The sequence below is a fragment of the Notothenia rossii genome, assembly GCF_949606895.1.
Source record: "Notothenia rossii genome assembly, chromosome: 4".
Taxonomy (NCBI): Eukaryota; Metazoa; Chordata; class Actinopteri; order Perciformes; family Nototheniidae; genus Notothenia; species Notothenia rossii.
The window spans coordinates 95229029-95247083 of NC_136902.1; the positions used below are offsets into that span (position 1 = coordinate 95229029).

Genomic DNA, 18055 nt, shown 5'->3' on the forward strand with positions numbered 1-18055 from the left:
CATTAGCATTATTAGCATTAGCATTAGCATTAGCATTAGCCCAGCGCAGAAACGCAGAGAGACTAATTTATGGCAACATAAAAGAAAACATGGGAGCGTTGGAGATGAGGAGGTGTCGGCGTTCTGGCGATTTACTCAACTCCGGGGACTTCCGGCCGGGGACTTCGGGTGGCAGTACACGCGGTGAAGTTGTTTGCGGTCTGCCAGTAAACCCAGAGCAGAAGAAGACGAAGAAGAAGTGACGTCAGCGGCTTCATTTCCCTAATCCTCCCTCAGGGATTTTTTTTGTTCCCAAAAACCCCAAATTCTGTCTATTGCTGAAAATCTCAGTTTTTCTGAATATCCAAAATCCTCCTAAAAATGTTTTCTTTCAAATCAATTTTTCCCAAACTTTTTTCTCAAATTTCGGACTTTTCAAAATTTCTCAAAATTCTGACCTTTTCCTCGAAATCTGAAAGGTCATTTTTTCTGAAAAAGGTTTTCTTTCTTTTATATACATTTCTCAAAATTCAGAGTTTTTCCCAAAAAAAATCAGAATTTCTCAAAATTCTGATTTTAAAGAGATCTGACATTTTTATAAATGTATTTAAATTCAGACTTTTTCAAATTTCTTAAATTTCCGACTTTAATAAATTGTTTCTGATTATTTTTACCTCAAATTCTGACTTTCAGAAATTCTCAAAATTCTTCATCTTTTCTCAAAATGTGGACTTTTTCTACCAATCTTCACATTTTGACTTTGAATTTCTCAAAGTTCCTGACTTTATTTTTAAATCACAACATTTAGCTTTTTATTGAAAATCTCATAATTTGCCCTTTTTCAGAAAATTCCAAAGTTTTTCTCTTAATTCTGTCTTTTTCTTACATTTTTCAAAGTTCTTACAACGCTGCTAGTGCTAACAGGAAGAACTAAGACATAAGCATTTGAACAGTTAGTGGGGAAAGTGGCGTATGGGCTCAGAACAGTCTCAAAAATAAATAAAGGCACACAAAAGGATACACAAATGTAATTCCGGATTTATATATAAATGTCTCGGTCCACACACATATTTTTCAATGCACACACACAAACTTATCATTTTATAAATGTAAAAAAGTTTCACAAATATATTTCTGATCCACACACAAATAGTTACATCAAAAACACATTTGAGTGTTGTTACATTTATATAAAAAACTTTTACTGTGGGTGGATCTCTCTGCATTTGTGTGTGGATTTTTGGTGGAGGCTTAAATGCTAGCGGGAGTTGGGTTTGCACTTCAGTCTGTTTTCTTTTGGAACCGGTGATATTCACGTTCGGGTGATGCCTTTTCAAATGAGTGTGCACGTTTGACGTATTGCCAGCCGCGTAACAGATTTTAGTTGAACAATGCCGACAAACAGCTTTGGTTCGGTCCACCTGTCTTTGTCCGTCATCCTTGTACGTAACTGCGAAACCAAAATGTTCCCAAACCGGAGACTTCAATGATGCTGGAGGATTTTAGAGCTCAACTTTATCTGCGTTCACCATTTAGACAGTTCCTCAAATTACTGACTACATTTGAACGCATCCCTGTGACCAGCTCTCATAGTATGCCTCTCGTCCGATGAATTCAACTAATGTCTGTTCATTCTCATTAAGTTACTTAATCATGAACGCATGGGCGGCGCCAGGATTTTTTTGCTGCAGTAGCTTAGCAGTTGCTATATGACAGCACGGCGTTGCTAGTTTTTTTAATTTATCATTTTCAAAATAAATAAACAAACAATACCAGTGGGCCAAGCACGAGCCTGTTCATATTGTAGCGTTCACCGCTATTCAAGATCACAAATCACTCAAGCCTTCGATGTCGAAAACGTTCTCTTTATTTACAGAACCAATCAATACAGAACCAATCAATAGTATAACACTTTTCCCCACACTCGAACACAACTCCTAGCGTCTCATACTCCCTGCCTGCACACACCGGAAAACGCACACACACAAACACACACCTGGAAGGTGTAACTCCCACAAACAACATTGCCTATATAACTTAACTTTACAATGTAATAAATGTACTAAACTGTGCACATCTGATCACACACACACACACACGCACACACACACGCACACGCACACGCACACGCACACACACACACACACGCACACACACACACACACACACACACACACACACACACACACACACACACACACGTGTACACGTGTACGTGAAAAGGGGGGCAGAGCCACTCACCAATGGGTCACATCTGTTACAGCAGGACAATGCGTCTGTTGTTGTGGTTCAAAGCAAACGCGTCTATGACCTCCGGCACATCCAGGGCTCTTGCTCGTTCGGCATTGATGGACAGCAAAGCCAAATTGCTTTTGCTCGAGTCCCCGCTGTTGCTCCTCATGTAGTTTTTCACGCGCCGCAAACAAGAAAAGCTGCGTTCGCAGGTTGCAGGCGTGACAGGCAGTGTGACCGATATACACAAAAGTCTGTGCAAATCAATAAATGCGTCCTTGTATGGCCGGAGAAGAGAGAGAAATTCGTGTGTGGTTTTCGCAGTGTGTCCCTGCTGCTGCTTTGTTCGGACAAGGAGCCGTCGGACTTGGTGCAGTTCTGCAGACAGGTTGTCCGTTTTTACCCCATAATACTGGGCCATGGGTGATAGGTGCTCCATCTCAAGGAATGACTTGTGTGTTGGGTTTAAGGCAGACGTGCCCTGCAGCACGCCACAAGATTCAGACGAAAACCGCCTTTTCATTTCATTGACAAGTCTATCAATGACAGGGTAGTAGCAGTGCTTTCGGATGTCATCAGAGGAGGTGAGTGGTGGAAGTTTTCCTGTTGGAGCATCAACTACAACCCCCTCTAGGTGGCTTGCAGGCTGAGGCTGACGTCGCTCTTGTCTCAACTGGATGAGGATGCCAGCCTTGGTGGGGAGGGCTTGTGCTTTGTCCAAAATTTCCTCCATGATTTTTCATTTCTTTTTTCGGAGAGGGATGTAATTACCGACTCAACGAGATCCGTAGCAGATGCCAGTTGCAGATCTGGGGTCTGTAAATGGTCGGACAAGAATTTGGTGGCTCGAAACATATCCTCAAATAGAGTGAGTTGCACAGCAAAGTGAGCGTCTATCAGTGCCTTCACTGCTCTAGCTTCTGTCTTCCCGCGAGCGTTTGACTGCGTGATGACCTCATCGAGTGTGGCATAGATTGCTGGCAGTGTTTTCTGAATGGCCCACAGTGCTGAATACTGACAAGCCCATCTAGTGTCTGGCAGCTTTTTTAGTTCAATCGGATTTTCTGTTGGTTCAAGTTCCTTTTGTTTTTTATGGAAAATGTTGTGCACGACAGAGCCAGAAAAGAAATTATACAGCATCTGCACAACTTCAAAAAAATCCCCTGCTGGTCTTACATTCTTGACACAGTCAACTAAAACTAAATGTAGCCGGTGGGCATGGCAATGTATATAAAGAGCCTGTGGCACCTCCTTCCGAAGCCTCTCCTGCACACCGTCAGTGCACCCCGACATGACAGCGGCACCGTCGTAGCATTGGCCAATGCACATGTTGTGATCAATGTTGCATTTACTGAGCGTCTGTTTGATCGTTGTCAAAAGTGAATCGGCGTCTAGTCCATCAACTGGGGTGAAGTGAAGGAACTCCTCCTGTATGCCATCGTTATGTATATAGCGCACTGCCACAGACACCTGGTCCTTTTGACTCACGTCTTTGCTCTCATCCACCATCAGTGCAAACACTCCAGCTTCCTGTACTTCCCCACTCATTTGATCCCTGACCATATTTGACATCAGCTCAATTAGCTCATCTTGTATGTCGTGGTGTGAGTACTTTGCATTTCTTGGATTGTCAGATATTTTCTTTTCCACAGTTTTGTCAAACTTGCCAATCAGGTCTAAAAGTTCGATGAAGTTCCCCCTGTTTGATGCTTCACTCTCCCTATGCCCTCGTTGTGCAATGGGTTGACACGCAGTGTAACGCAAAGCTTCCACAGCTGCCCGCATATATTCCCTGTTTTCACATACAGTTTGTGAATGTCCCTCGCTGAGTGCGTTGCTGATTTTTGAGCCACTCTCTTTCCTTAATTTAAATTCAGACCATGCATCCATGGCGTATTTATGTCCACCACTCACATCATGTGTAAGGAATGACTGCTTAGCTTTAACCCAGGTGCTAAATCCTTCACGGGTAAAGGCGGTTTCTTTATGAAACCGGCGTCCTTCGTGAGCAAAATGCCTGCAGGCAAAACAAAATACACCGTCCATAGTCACTGAGTACTCGAGCCAAGTGTATTGCTCGTACCATCGGCGATTGAATGACCGCATTTGCAGTCCGTACTTCTTGGTCGGGTATTTTCTAAGCATGGAACGTCTTGGTCCATCAGAGGCTGACTGGCTGATGTCAATTACGGTGTGGAGGGGTCGGGGAGCAGCGCTAGCTCCGCTGGTTCCACTGCAGCTCGCCGTAGCAGCTAGCTGGTCCTGCTGCTGCGGGGGCAGTGGGTCAGTTGTCGGGGCCGGGGGCACCTGTTCTTCGTGGTCCCAATCCTCCCGGTTATCATTAGTAATAGTAACATCGGGATCCTTGTGGATAGTAGGGTTGTCCAGCTGAACCGGCTCCGTTTGAGATCGCGGTCTTTTTCGCTAGCTTGTTAGAAATCTTTCCATTTTCGATCTGTGTGTTCACTTCACATACTGAGAATTCGCGCTTTAACTTACAAAGACCGCAGAAAGATTTCGCGAGAATGTGTAAATATAGATACATTTTTTTCATAACAAAACAATGGGGTTGCTAAGCCGTTGCTAGGCCAATTGCTGGAGTTGCTATAGCAACTGCCAGCAACCCCCTGGCGCCGCCCCTGCATGAACGGCAATATACTTCGACTTGAGGCGATAGACCCTGTCAAACTGTTATTTTCAATAACGTCAACTTCATTTAAAGATAATACTTGAGTTAATAGCAGTACAACCAATTTAGCATTCAGAAACTTTAGACAGACTTAGCAGCGCTAGCTAATGTTAGCTTATTAGCTACATCACAATTAAACCTACTAAACAAGTTCCAAATATTGCTTCATAATTAAGCAAACGTAATAATGTTGTTCGAGATTATTGCATGACTAACGACAAGATGTGAAAGTATTATACTTCACTTACACTGTTAGCGGGAGCGCCACTTCCAGAAGCCATGTTGTTGGAGATGAACTCTGAACTTTCACACCCCCAGACTCCGCAAACCGCGTAGATGTTACACTACGTTGGAAACGCATTAGTCACACCCTCGTGGGGGCACACGCATGTGTGTGGCTTAAAATTAAGCAGACATCTGATTGGCCGAAGACACTCGCCTCTTAAAACAAGTGTGTGTGTGAATCTAGCTGCGTCAGGGGAGTCTCAAAGATCCACACACAAATGCAGAGAGATCCACACACAGAAAGCGTTTTTTATATAAATGTAACAACACTCAAATGTGTTTTTGATGTAACTATTTGTGTGTGGATCAGAAATATATGTGTGAAACTTTTTTACATTTATAAAATGATAAGTTTGTGTGTGTGCATTGAAAAATATGTGTGTGGACCGAGACATTTATATATAAATCCGGAATTACATTTGTGTATCCTTTTGTGTGCCTTTATTTATTTTTGAGACTGAACCAGTGGCGGCCGGCCCATAGGGGCGCTAGGGGCGCCGCCCCCCTCTTCCCACATGTTTGATTGTCATTAAAAATAAAAAATTAATTAAAAAAAATGTTTTATTTTTATTTTTAAAGAACAAGGTAAATATTATATAGTTGGTATCAGTAAAATGTAAAATCTACAATAAAATCTTGTTTAAAATTGTTTTACGATGTCTAAAGTTACTGATAAGTCACATGTTTCCTGCCTGGCCACAGCGTGTATCATTACCCTCTCTCGTCCGGGCGGTAGAAAAGAGCCCTCAGCCAGAGCAGCTGCAGCCAACAAGCTGACTGTTGCTATCTGGAAACTATGCCGCCCAAACATAATTTCAGCCAATCAGCGTCGTCAGATCTGATGCTCAAAGGGCGCCCTGTCAGCGCCCTGGCCTGTGTGTCTGTTTAGACTCGTATCCAAGGTGACGCTACAGTAGTTGTCGAGGATGGCTGCGTCTGCAGTTGTAGACTCCGGTGCTAGTGGATCGCCGGAGCTGTAGATTAACATTTACATGCTTATTGTAGTTGTAAGGGCAATGCCTGTGGCACCATGGAGCATATGTGTGGGCTGGACCTGTATTTTACAGGAAAGGACTGATCAGAGGGTCGAGTTGTTGATTCTTGTTCAGTTTTCATCTTCCTCACCCTCTCAGACTTTGAGGTGCGCGCGCTGCTAAAGAGACGTGTTACCATGGAAACCAAACAATGGTGTAGCTGTATTAAAGTCAGAGTGGAAACAGTCGTGAGTAAATCTGATTTTGTCAGAAATCGGGAGAAATGTGGGAGAAATATAACCCCGGGAGGAAGCCGGGAGAGGGCAATGAAATCGGGAGTCTCCCGCGAAAATCGGGAGGGTTGGCAAGTATGACACACACACACACACACACACACACACACACACACACACACACACACACACACACACACACACACACACATAATGTTCGTATTTAGTCTCCTGATTTTAAATGGGAATTCAATAATTTCAGTGTTCCCAAAGCACCAGTGTTCTGCAGTTTGTGTGGGCCTACTGTACTGTTGCACAGTGTTGGAAGATTCATAGCTAACCACACTAAGGTTATGGATTATCTCATATTTTTAAGCCTCAATTTGTCCTCTCTCCCCCCCCCCCCCCCCCCCCCTCTAACATCACCAGAAGTCATAATTTAAGGGGTCATTTCTCAAAAAAATCTTCTAGGGGAGGATCCCCCCGGACCACCCTAGTATGGTTTGGTCACCATTTCCATAGCCCCACCAAAAATATTTTCCACCAGCCGCCACTGGACTGAACTGACCCCATAGTAGCGGGGCTTCGTGAGGTAGAGGAATCAAAGTGCAGCGTAACACCTGAAACACAGCGATAGAATAGATAGAATTGGGAGGGATGAAACCGTCTTTAATGGTCTCACATCACAGCACACCGCACACAGTGAAATGTGTTCCCTGCATTTAACCCATCCTACCAGGAGTCTAGTACCAGGAGTCTAGTATAGGAGTCTAGAACCAGGAGTCTAGTACCAGGAGTCTAGAACCAGGAGTCTAGCACCAGGAGTCTAGTATAGGAGTCTAGAACCAGGAGTCTAGTACCAGGAGTCTAGAACCAGGAGTCTAGCACCAGGAGTCTAGCACCAGGAGTCTAGTACCAGGAGTCTAGCACCAGGAGTCTAGTATAGGAGTCTAGAACCAGGAGTCTAGTACCAGGAGTCTAGAACCAGGAGTCTAGCACCAGGAGTCTAGCACCAGGAGTCTAGCACCAGGAGTCTAGCACCAGGAGTCTAGTACCAGGAGTCTAGCACCAGGAGTCTAGTACCAGGAGTCTAGTACCAGGAGTCTAGAACCAGGAGTCTAGCACCAGGAGTCTAGTATAGGAGCAGTGGGCAGCTATTGTACAGCGCCCGGGGAGCAATGGGAGTGAGGGGGGAAGGGGGGTGTCCGGTGCCTTGCTCAAGGGCAACACGGCAGGGCAGGAGGTGAACTGGGACCTCTCCAAGTAGCAGTCCACACTCCATATTTTAGGTCTGGTCGGGGACTTGAACCGGCGACCCTACGGCTCACAGTCCAAGCCCCTACCAACTGAACCCCTGCCGATTTAAGATGAACCTGCAGGGTTCATCTTAAAATATTCACAACAAAAATAAACCTTAATGATCTCAAAACAACAACAACTGAAGAAAAACAAAGAAAAAAAGGACAAAATTCTCAAAATGTATTTTTCTTTCCTTTTTTTGTTGTAATGTCTTGTTGCTTTGTATGTCTATATGTGGACTTTGTTGTAATGTACAATATTGAATAGATGAATAAATAAAATAAATGACGTCAACAAATAGACCGTAAACAAGGAACGCAAGAATTGCCTAGCAACGCAACTCTGTTGACATAACATTAAAATGTAAAAACTACACTGACTACATTTCCCAGAATCCCCCTGTGCTTCAAACAGCTCCTGTGAAGTGTACCTACGAGTGGAAAGGGTAGGTCCAGCGCCATATAGAGAATATAGAGAGATTCTCTCTATATGGCGCTGGGTAGGCCTACATCAACAGCTGTCATGTGACTTTTAAATGTTTTTTTAAAAATATATATTTTTAGTCTGTGTTGATTTAAAACAGCTGTGACTTTAATATTTCCGTATTTTGATCCTCCTCTGTTTGCTCTATTGGGAAATATCTCTGATGCATTTCGCAACGAGGGAGGAGCGTCAACCGGAATACACTCAACTGTACTTCCTAGACACACACACACACACACACACACACAGCTGATGACTTCCCAGTGCTCCGCCGTCTCTCCAGCAGATTTACAGCCGGGACGCAGCGCTGACAGGCGGCGGTAAATCTTCAGATCTCGCGGTGCTGCGGAGCCAACCGGAGAGTGTGTGTGAGGCTGTTGCGGACACACACACACTCACACACTCTCACACACACGCTCACACTCACGCACACTCAGATAACCCCGATACACTCTCCTGAGCGGACAGACCCTCCAGATCTCCTTCATGTGAGTCCCGCTTCTCTTTCTGTGGTTCAAAGTGCTGTTGGGGGGGAAATGTGTGAAATGGAGATCTCACATGTTGTAGTGATCTCCATTTCCTTAGTTTAGGGGTTTTCTATTTACAGTGTGTCGCTCTGAATGAGAACCTTTATCAGTGTTAAAACAGACCTGTGTGTTCTGTTGGTCCTGGTTAGGGTCCTGCTTCTCTCTCAGAGACCCGCAGGTTGATGGTTGTGTTACTGGGACCAGTACGTGATCACTGGGAACACACACACACACACACACACACACACACACACACACACACACACACACACACACACACACACACACACACACACACACAGAGACACACACACACACGCACACACACACACACACACAGAGACACACACACTCACACAAACACACACACAGGACACACCCCCCCCCCCCCCACACACACACACACACACACACACACACACACACACACACACACACACACACACACACACACACACACACACACACACACACACACACACACACACACACACACACACACACACACACATCCTTAACCATCATCTGCTTCCTACTGTTCGGCTTAATAACTCGACTCACACATCCTTAAGCATTTCATTTTCACACATATTTTTCCAGACGTTTTACCGGTTTTTTTCGGAAAGTTTGAAATCCTTTTTTTAACGAGTTTCTTTCAGATATTTTCAACATAATCTTCAGAATTTTTTCGCATATTTTTTGACTTTCTTGGCAAATGTTTGGGTTATTTTCCACCCTTTATTCAGCATCCCCTCCTGTTTAAGGTTGTGTCCATGTTACATCAGCGTTAATCATCACAGTGTTTTAACACACACACACACACACACACACACACACACACACACACACACACACACACACACACACACACACACACACACACACACACACACACACACACACACACACACACACACCTCCTTTAACGCTTTACTTTCAGGAGGTTTTCACATATTTTTTATAAAAAAAATTTTTTACTCCTTTCAAACATTTGTAGGACTTTCTATAGAAATTTCTCACGTATTTTTTAGACTTTATTCGCAAATGTTTGGGTTATTTCCCACCCTTTATTGATCTCCTCCTGTTTCAGGTTGAGCTGGTTACCTGTGTATCTGTTTTAAATATCTTTTGGGACATTTTTTCAGATATTTTCAACATCGTTTTCCAAAATTGTTCACATTTATTTATTACATTTATTATTAATTCTATATTCTTTGTTTATTTGATTTGAACAGTGTATTCAGTATTACTGCTGTTTCCTTGTTTCTCAGACATCTCACCTGTTTTGAAAGGTTGAAAGAGGATTTATCTCCCAAATATCGTTTAGGATTCTTTTACAAGATATTTTTTCCATAGTTTCCATATTTCTGTGATTTCTTTCACATTTCCTCCAGCATTGAGCTCAGCGTTGACCATCGTACTGTTTCCAACTTGTCTGCTCAAATACTCCACACACACCTTTTCTAGAGACTCCAAAGGAATCAGAAACACTTTTAATGTTTGAAAAGTGTTTCTGAGTCCGAGCAGATGATGGAGGGTTTTCTAAATGAACACTTTTAGAGTCCGATCCTTTGGCCGAGAGCTCTCCGTCGATTATAATCAGATTACACTTAATCCCATCAGTTTGAGGAGTGCAGAATCAGCAGGAACACACTGCAGTTCACCTGCCTCTTCATCCTCTTCATCCTCTTCATCATCAGCATCCTCTTCATCATCAGCATCATCAGCATCATCAGCATCCTCTTCATCATCAGCATCATCAGCATCCTCTTCATCCTCTTCATCATCAGCATCCTCTTCATCATCAGCATCCTCTTCATCATCAGCATCATCAGCATCCTCTTCATCCTCTTCATCATCAGCATCCTCTTCATCCTCTTCATCATCAGCATCATCAGCATCATCAGCATCGTACATATTAAAAAGCAGCTTCATTATCACACAGCGCTGTGGAAGAAGATCCTTCCGTAAAACCAGGGACAACAACACAACAACAACATGACGCTCGTATACAAGATGTCTCCTGACGTAAACAACAACATGACGCTTGTACACAAGATGTCTCCTGACGTAAACAACAACATGACGCTCGTATACAAGATGTCTCCTGACGTAAACAACAACATGACGCTCGTACACAAGATGTCTCCTGACGTAAACAACAACATGACGCTTGTACACAAGATGTCTCCTGACGTAAACAACAACATGACGCTTGTACACAAGATGTCTCCTGACGTAAACAACAACATGACGCTTGTACACAAGATGTCTCCTGACGTAAACAACAACATGACGCTCGTACACAAGATGTCTCCTGACGTAAACAACAACATGACGCTCGTACACAAGATGTCTCCTGACGTAAACAACAACATGGCGCTCGTACACAAGATGTCTCCTGACGTAAACAACAACATGACACTCGTACACAAGATGTCTCCTGACGTAAACAACAACATGACGCTCGTACACAAGATATCTCCTGACGTAAACAACAACATCACGCTCGTACACAAGATGTCTCCTGACGTAAACAACAACATGACGCTCGTATACAAGATGTCTCCTGACGTAAACAACAACATGACGCTTGTACACAAGATGTCTCCTGACGTAAACAACAACATGACGCTCGTATACAAGATGTCTCCTGACGTAAACAACAACATGACGCTCGTACACAAGATGTCTCCTGACGTAAACAACAACATGACGCTTGTACACAAGATGTCTCCTGACGTAAACAACAACATGACGCTTGTACACAAGATGTCTCCTGACGTAAACAACAACATGACGCTTGTACACAAGATGTCTCCTGACGTAAACAACAACATGACGCTCGTACACAAGATGTCTCCTGACGTAAACAACAACATGACGCTCGTACACAAGATGTCTCCTGACGTAAACAACAACATGGCGCTCGTACACAAGATGTCTCCTGACGTAAACAACAACATGACACTCGTACACAAGATGTCTCCTGACGTAAACAACAACATGACGCTCGTACACAAGATATCTCCTGACGTAAACAACAACATCACGCTCGTACACAAGATGTCTCCTGACGTAAACAACAACATGACGCTCGTACACAAGATGTCTCCTGACGTAAACAACAACATGGCGCTCGTACACAAGATGTCTCCTGACGTAAACAACAACATGACGCTCGTACACAAGATATCTCCTGACGTAAACAACAACATGACGCTCGTACACAAGATGTCTCCTGACGTAAACAACAACATGACGCTCGTACACAAGATGTCTCCTGACGTAAACAACAACATGACGCTCGTACAAAAGATGTCTCCTGACGTAAACAACAACATGACGCTCGTACAAAAGATGTCTCCTGACGTAAACAACAACATGACGCTCGTACACAAGATGTCTCCTGACGTAAACAACAACATGACGCTCGTACACAAGATGTCTCCTGACGTAAACAACAACATGACGCTTGTATACAAGATGTCCCCAGACGTAAACAACAACATGACGCTCGTATACAAGGGCCCTTTCTCATTTCTCTAACTCCCCTCCTCGACTCCCCTCCTTGACTCCTATCTTCGAGACTTAGTCCCGCCCACAGGAGATGCGAGCGGAGGAGCCAAGGAGAGAGGAGCCGAGTAGGGGAACCAAGGAGAGAGGAGCCGAGGAGGGGAGCCGAGGAGAGAGGAGGGGAACCGAGGAGAGAGGAGCCGAGGAGGGGAGCCGAGGAGAGAGGAGGGGAACCAAGGAGAGAGGAGCCGAGGAGGGGAACCGAGGAGAGAGGAGGGGAGCCGAGGAGAGAGGAGGGGAACCGAGGAGAGAGGAGGGGAACCGAGGAGCCGAGGAGCCGAGGAGGGGAGCCGAGGAGAGAGGAGGGGAACCGAGGAGAGAGGAGCCGAGGAGGGGAACCGAGGAGAGAGGAGGGGAAGCAGCAGGCGGTTAGAGAAATGAGAACTCCTCTCCTCTGAGCTGTCATTTTAAAGAGACGTCCATTAATGATGACAGGAGGCACAGCAGCCCTCTGTCTGATGGACAGATGTGTTCATGACCACTTATACACACACACACACACACACACACACACACACACAGACACACAGACACACACACACACACACACACACACACACTAACTGGTTTTAGAAACATCTGGACTCCTTGTTTGTAGATATCTACTAAACTAAAGCAGAGACAGAGAGTCTGTTACACTGAGTGATATATATTATACACACTGCTCTGCTTTCTGCACGGACCTCTCAGCTGTTCTCTCTGGAAACATGGCGTCGTGATGAGAGCAGTTAATAAATAATATCCAGGGGATGCATGCAGAGCTGTGATTGGCTGAGATAAGTCCGGCCGTGCGTCACGACTCTTTGAAACATCTCTGTTCCCGGAAATGCATCCAGGAAGGAGCCGAGGAGGAGCCATCAGTGTGTCCTCGGTTAGAGCTCCTCCAGAGAGCCTCCTCTCTCCTCTCCTCTCTCCTCAGTTAGAGCTCCTCCAAAGAGCCTCCTCTCTCCTCTCTCCTCTCTCCTCTCTCCTCGGTTAGAGCTCCTCCAGAGAGCCTCCTCTCTCCTCTCTCCTCTCTCCTCTCTCCTCGGTTATAGCTCCTCCAGAGAGCCTCCTCTCTCCTCTCTCCTCTCTCCTCGGTTAGAGCTCCTCCATAGAGCCTCCTCTCTCCTCTCTCCTCTCTCCTCTTTCCTCTCTCCTCTCTCCTCTCTCCTCTTTCCTCTCTCCTCTCTCCTCTCTCCTCTCTCCTCGGTTATAGCTCCTCCAGAGAGCCTCCTCTCTCCTCTCTCCTCTCTCCTCGGTTAGAGCTCCTCCAGAGAGCCTCCTCTCTCCTCTCTCCTCGGTTAGAGCTCCTCCAGAGAGTCTCCTCTCTCCTCTCTCCTCGGTTAGAGCTCCTCCAGAGAGCCTCCTCTCTCCTCTCTCCTCTCTCCTCGGTTAGAGCTCCTCCAGAGAGCCTCCTCTCTCCTCTCTCCTCTCTCCTCTCTCCTCTCTCCTCGGTTAGAGCTCCTCCAGAGAGCCTCCTCTCTCCTCTCTCCTCTCTCCTCGGTTAGAGCTCCTCCAGAGAGCCTCCTCGACGCTCGATCCTTGGTCCTCGAAGTGCATTTAGAGAAATGAGACGTCCTTCAACATGGCGCGCTGAAATTCATTTCCGGGTCACTACCGGAGGACTGAGGAGTCGAGGAGTCGAGGAGACGAGGAGTCGAGGAGACGAGGAGGGGGATTTGATGAAATGAGAAAGGGCCAAGATGTCTCCTGACGACGTAAACAACAACATGATGCTCGTATACAAGATGTCTCTGCGGAAAAACAATGGACTACTAAAAAAAAGTAGTACTCTACTAGGGCTGTACCCAAAGATCAGAATATTTGGTCGTTGGCTACTTTTCGCTTTTCAATTTCGTTATTAAGATAGTCGTTTAAAAAATGAATAAACGTGATAGACTTAGGTCGCAGTCACACCAACCTCGTATAATCCGGTTGAATCGGAGCGCTTGCTCGTGAACTCTGGAGCGGTTCATCTCTGGTGTGAACGCAGTCTGCACCAAAAGACAGGAAGCGTAGTATTCACGTGTCACAAGAACGTGGAGGTCTTCAACATCTTTAGTGAAAGAGTGAAGCAGAGTGAAGTGCTGAACATGTCGTGTAAAGTAAAAACAACTATCAAACTAAAAACGATCCATAAGAGTCCGAGCCACCTGTCGTCGGTGAAACCCCCCCCTGACTGCAGAACGCCTCTTATGGGTTATAATGCTTTCTAACGCACGTCGTCTGATTGTATAATCTTGTTGAACAGCATTTCCGTGCACATGACTTGTGTTTAAAGTTTATAGTCCGTTTGAACTTTGCCTGTGAACGCAAACCGAACCTTCTGAAAAACGAAGGTCCCCCCCCCCGCGCACCGAATATCCAGAGCCCGAAAAATGGTATTCGGGACAGCCCTACTGTCTACTAGACTACAGTTAACCTCCTCACATTTTGAGCGTCAAAAATGTTCCCCTGTGTTCAGGTGGATATCTCAGTTCATGGTCCAGACATAGAGCTTAACGATAAAGACTGCCATTGATCTGACTCGTATTGTGATGTTAAAATGATTCTCTCTTTTGATCAGAACAACAGCAAAGGTAAGACATATTGCCGTTTTTGCTACCTAAAACTACGTTGTGTGATGTCTGTGTTTGCTTCCCCTGTCGCGAGTTCTGATCGCTCAGTGATGATACTTATATTTCTAGAATCTGTGGAATCTCAGCTTGCTAATCGATATCTTGTTTGTACAGATCCGATAAGTAATAAGGGTATTTATACCGTGTGTTCTGTGCTAAGTGCATTAGCATTTTTTCGCTCAGGGCTCATTTAGACGCTTCTTGTGACACTTGTCTTTTGTTTCGCTAAAATGTTTTCATATCGTCAGGTAGCTGAGTTTCTTCCCATGAAGTGGGTATGACACATGAATAGATTTTAAATGTTAAGAAGCCCTGGGACACCGTTTCGTGAAAAGAATACCTGCAGCCCCCGATACCAGGGGCTCTCAGGCTTAACAGGTTAATCAGCATAACAGAAACATAGAGGGAAACAGGAAGTGACACTCTCCTGTCGAATGAAGATAACAAACACTTTCATATCCTGAAGAGCATCACAGAGTGTTCCTCTGAGACAGCTGCTCCATCTTCATCTGAGTCACAACAACAGACAAACACAGTCTGCTTAAGCTAAAACCACAAACAATGATATGTTTGTATTGAACACACCATGTAAACATTCACAGTGCAGGGTGGAACAAGTATGTGAACCCTTGGATGGAATAACTGGTTGACCCTCCTTTGGCAGCAATAACCTCAACCAAACGTTTCCTATAGTTGATATCAGACCTGCACAACGGTCAGGAGGAACTTTGGACCATTCCTCTTTTCAAAAGTGTTTCAGTTCAGCAATATTCTTAAGATGTCTGGTGTGAATGGCTCTCTTGAGGTCACAGCATCTCAATTGGGTTGAGGTCCGGACTCTGAATGGGCCGCTCCAGAAGGCCTATTTTCTTCTGTTGTTGATTCACTTCTGTGCTTTGGGTCGTTGTCCTGTTGCATCACCCATCTTCTGTTGAGCTTCAATTGGTGGACAGATGGTCTTAAGTTCTCCAGCAAAATGTCTTGAGAAACTTGAGAATTCATTTTTCCGTGGATGATGGCAATCTGTCCAGGCCCTGAGGCAGCAGCCCCAAACCACGATGCTCCCTCCACCACACTTCACAGTTGGGATGAGGTTTTGATGTTGGTGTGCTGTGCCTTTTGTTCTCCACACATAGCGTTGTGTGTTCCTTCCAAACAACTCAACTTGGTTTCATCTGTCCACAGAATATTTAGCCAGTAGTGCTGTGGAACATCCAGGTGCTCTTTCGCAAACTTCAAACGTGCAGCAATGTTTTTTCTGGACAGCAGAACTTATGCAGAAATCCAGGTAACTCCAAAGGGTTCACAAACTTTTTCTTTTAACTGTATCTGAAGTGCTCCAATAAATAAATACATACTCGATAATGATTGGACGGCAGCGGACGGTTAATGTATTCACTTTAAGACCTGAAGCTATTATTTAAAAAGCCTTAACGTTTCCTCCTCCTCTCTTCATTTAAAATACCTGAATACACTCTGCACAGATTACAAACATCAGCACTTCTGTGTGTGTGTGTGTGTGTGTGTGTGTGTGTGTGTGTGTGTGTGTGTGTGTGTGTGTGTGTGTGTGTGTGTGTGTGTGTGTGTGTGTGTGTGTGTGTGTGTGTGTGTGTGTGTGTGTGTGTGTGTGTGTGTGTGTGTGTGTGTGTGTGTGTGTGTGTGCACACAAACACTTTGGAAAAGCACTAATTATCTACCCAGAATCCTCTGGGGCGAGTAGACGGGATGGTTATTGTCATCTCTAGACCTGTGGCATATTACACACAGATGCTTTATTGAGGTGTGTGTGTGTGTGTGTGTGTGTGTGTGTGTGTGTGTGTGTGTGTGTGTGTGTGTGTGTGTGTGTGTGTGTGTGTGTGTGTGTGTGTGTGTGTGTGTGTGTGTGTGTGTGTGTGTGTGTGTGTGTGTGTGTGTGTGTGTGTGTGTGTGTGTGTGTGTGTGTGTGTGTGTGTGTGTGTGTGTGTGTGTGTGTGTTGATGTATGTCCCTCCTGGGCTCCATTAGTTCTGCCTGTCGTTCGACCGTGACTCTCTCTCTCTCTCTGTTCATCTTTTATTTCCAAATCTCTCGCCTCAGCATACTGCTCCTGGGGCTTTTATTTTGAAAAATGGAGCCGCTGAGACAGCTGTCTCCTGTCTCCTGCAGTGAGACAGCTGTCTCCTGTCTCCTGCAGTGAGACAGCTGTCTCCTGTCTCCTGCAGTGAGACAGCTGTCTCCTGTCTCCTGCAGTGAGACAGCTTGAGTCCTTCATCTGACAGAAGAGGATTTGCACCTGTATTGGTTGATTACTCTTTAATAAATGCAGCGTCAGGTTATTGTTTGTCCCCCTCTGATCCGTGGCGTCTCCCATCAAAGACAGAAGACATTTTATTGTTTGTCCCCCTCTGATCCGTGGCGTCTCCCATCAAAGACAGAAGACATTTTATTGTTTGTCCCCCTCTGATCCGTGGCGTCTCCCATCAAAGACAGAAGACATTTTATTGTTTGTCCCCCTCTGATCCGTGGCGTCTCCCATCAAAGACAGAAGACATTTTATTGTCTGTCCCCCTCTGATCCGTGGCGTCTCCCATCAAAGACAGAAGACATTTTATTGTTTGTCCCCCTCTGATCCGTGGCGTCTCCCATCAAAGACAGAAGACATTTTATTGTCTGTCCCCCTCTGATCCGTGGCGTCTCCCATCAAAGACAGAAGACATTTTATTGTTTGTCCCCCTCTGATCCGTGGCGTCTCCCATCAAAGACAGAAGACATTTTATTGTCTGTCCCCCTCTGATCCGTGGCGTCTCCCATCAAAGACAGAAGACATTTTATTGTTTGTCCCCCTCTGATCCGTGGCGTCTCCCATCAAAGACAGAAGACATTTTATTGTCTGTCCCCCTCTGATCCGTGGCGTCTCCCATCAAAGACAGAAGATATTTTATTGTTTGTCCCCCTCTGATCCGTGGCGTCTCCCATCAAAGACAGAAGACATTTTATTGTTTGTCCCCCTCTGATCCGTGGCGTCTCCCATCAAAGACAGAAGACATTTTATTGTTTGTCCCCCTCTGATCCGTGGCGTCTCCCATCAAAGACAGAAGACATTTTATTGTCTGTCCCCCTCTGATCCGTGGCGTCTCCCATCAAAGACAGAAGACATTTTATTGTTTGTCCCCCTCTGATCCGTGGCGTCTCCCATCAAA

The 18055-nt window shown here is 45.2% G+C and overlaps 1 protein-coding gene across 1 annotated transcript in view; it reads left to right on the forward strand.

The window, feature by feature from the left end:
• Positions 1–8325: 8325 nt before the first annotated feature.
• LOC307035014 (interleukin-1 receptor accessory protein-like) overlaps positions 8326–18055 on the forward strand; it is a gene marked incomplete at its 3' end in the record, with an annotated part of 43212 nt that continues 33482 nt past the window's right edge. The window contains 1 exon segment of the mRNA XM_079673939.1: positions 8326–8662. Within this exon segment, the coding sequence (XP_079530065.1) occupies positions 8661–8662 (2 nt within the window). The 5' untranslated portion in view covers positions 8326–8660.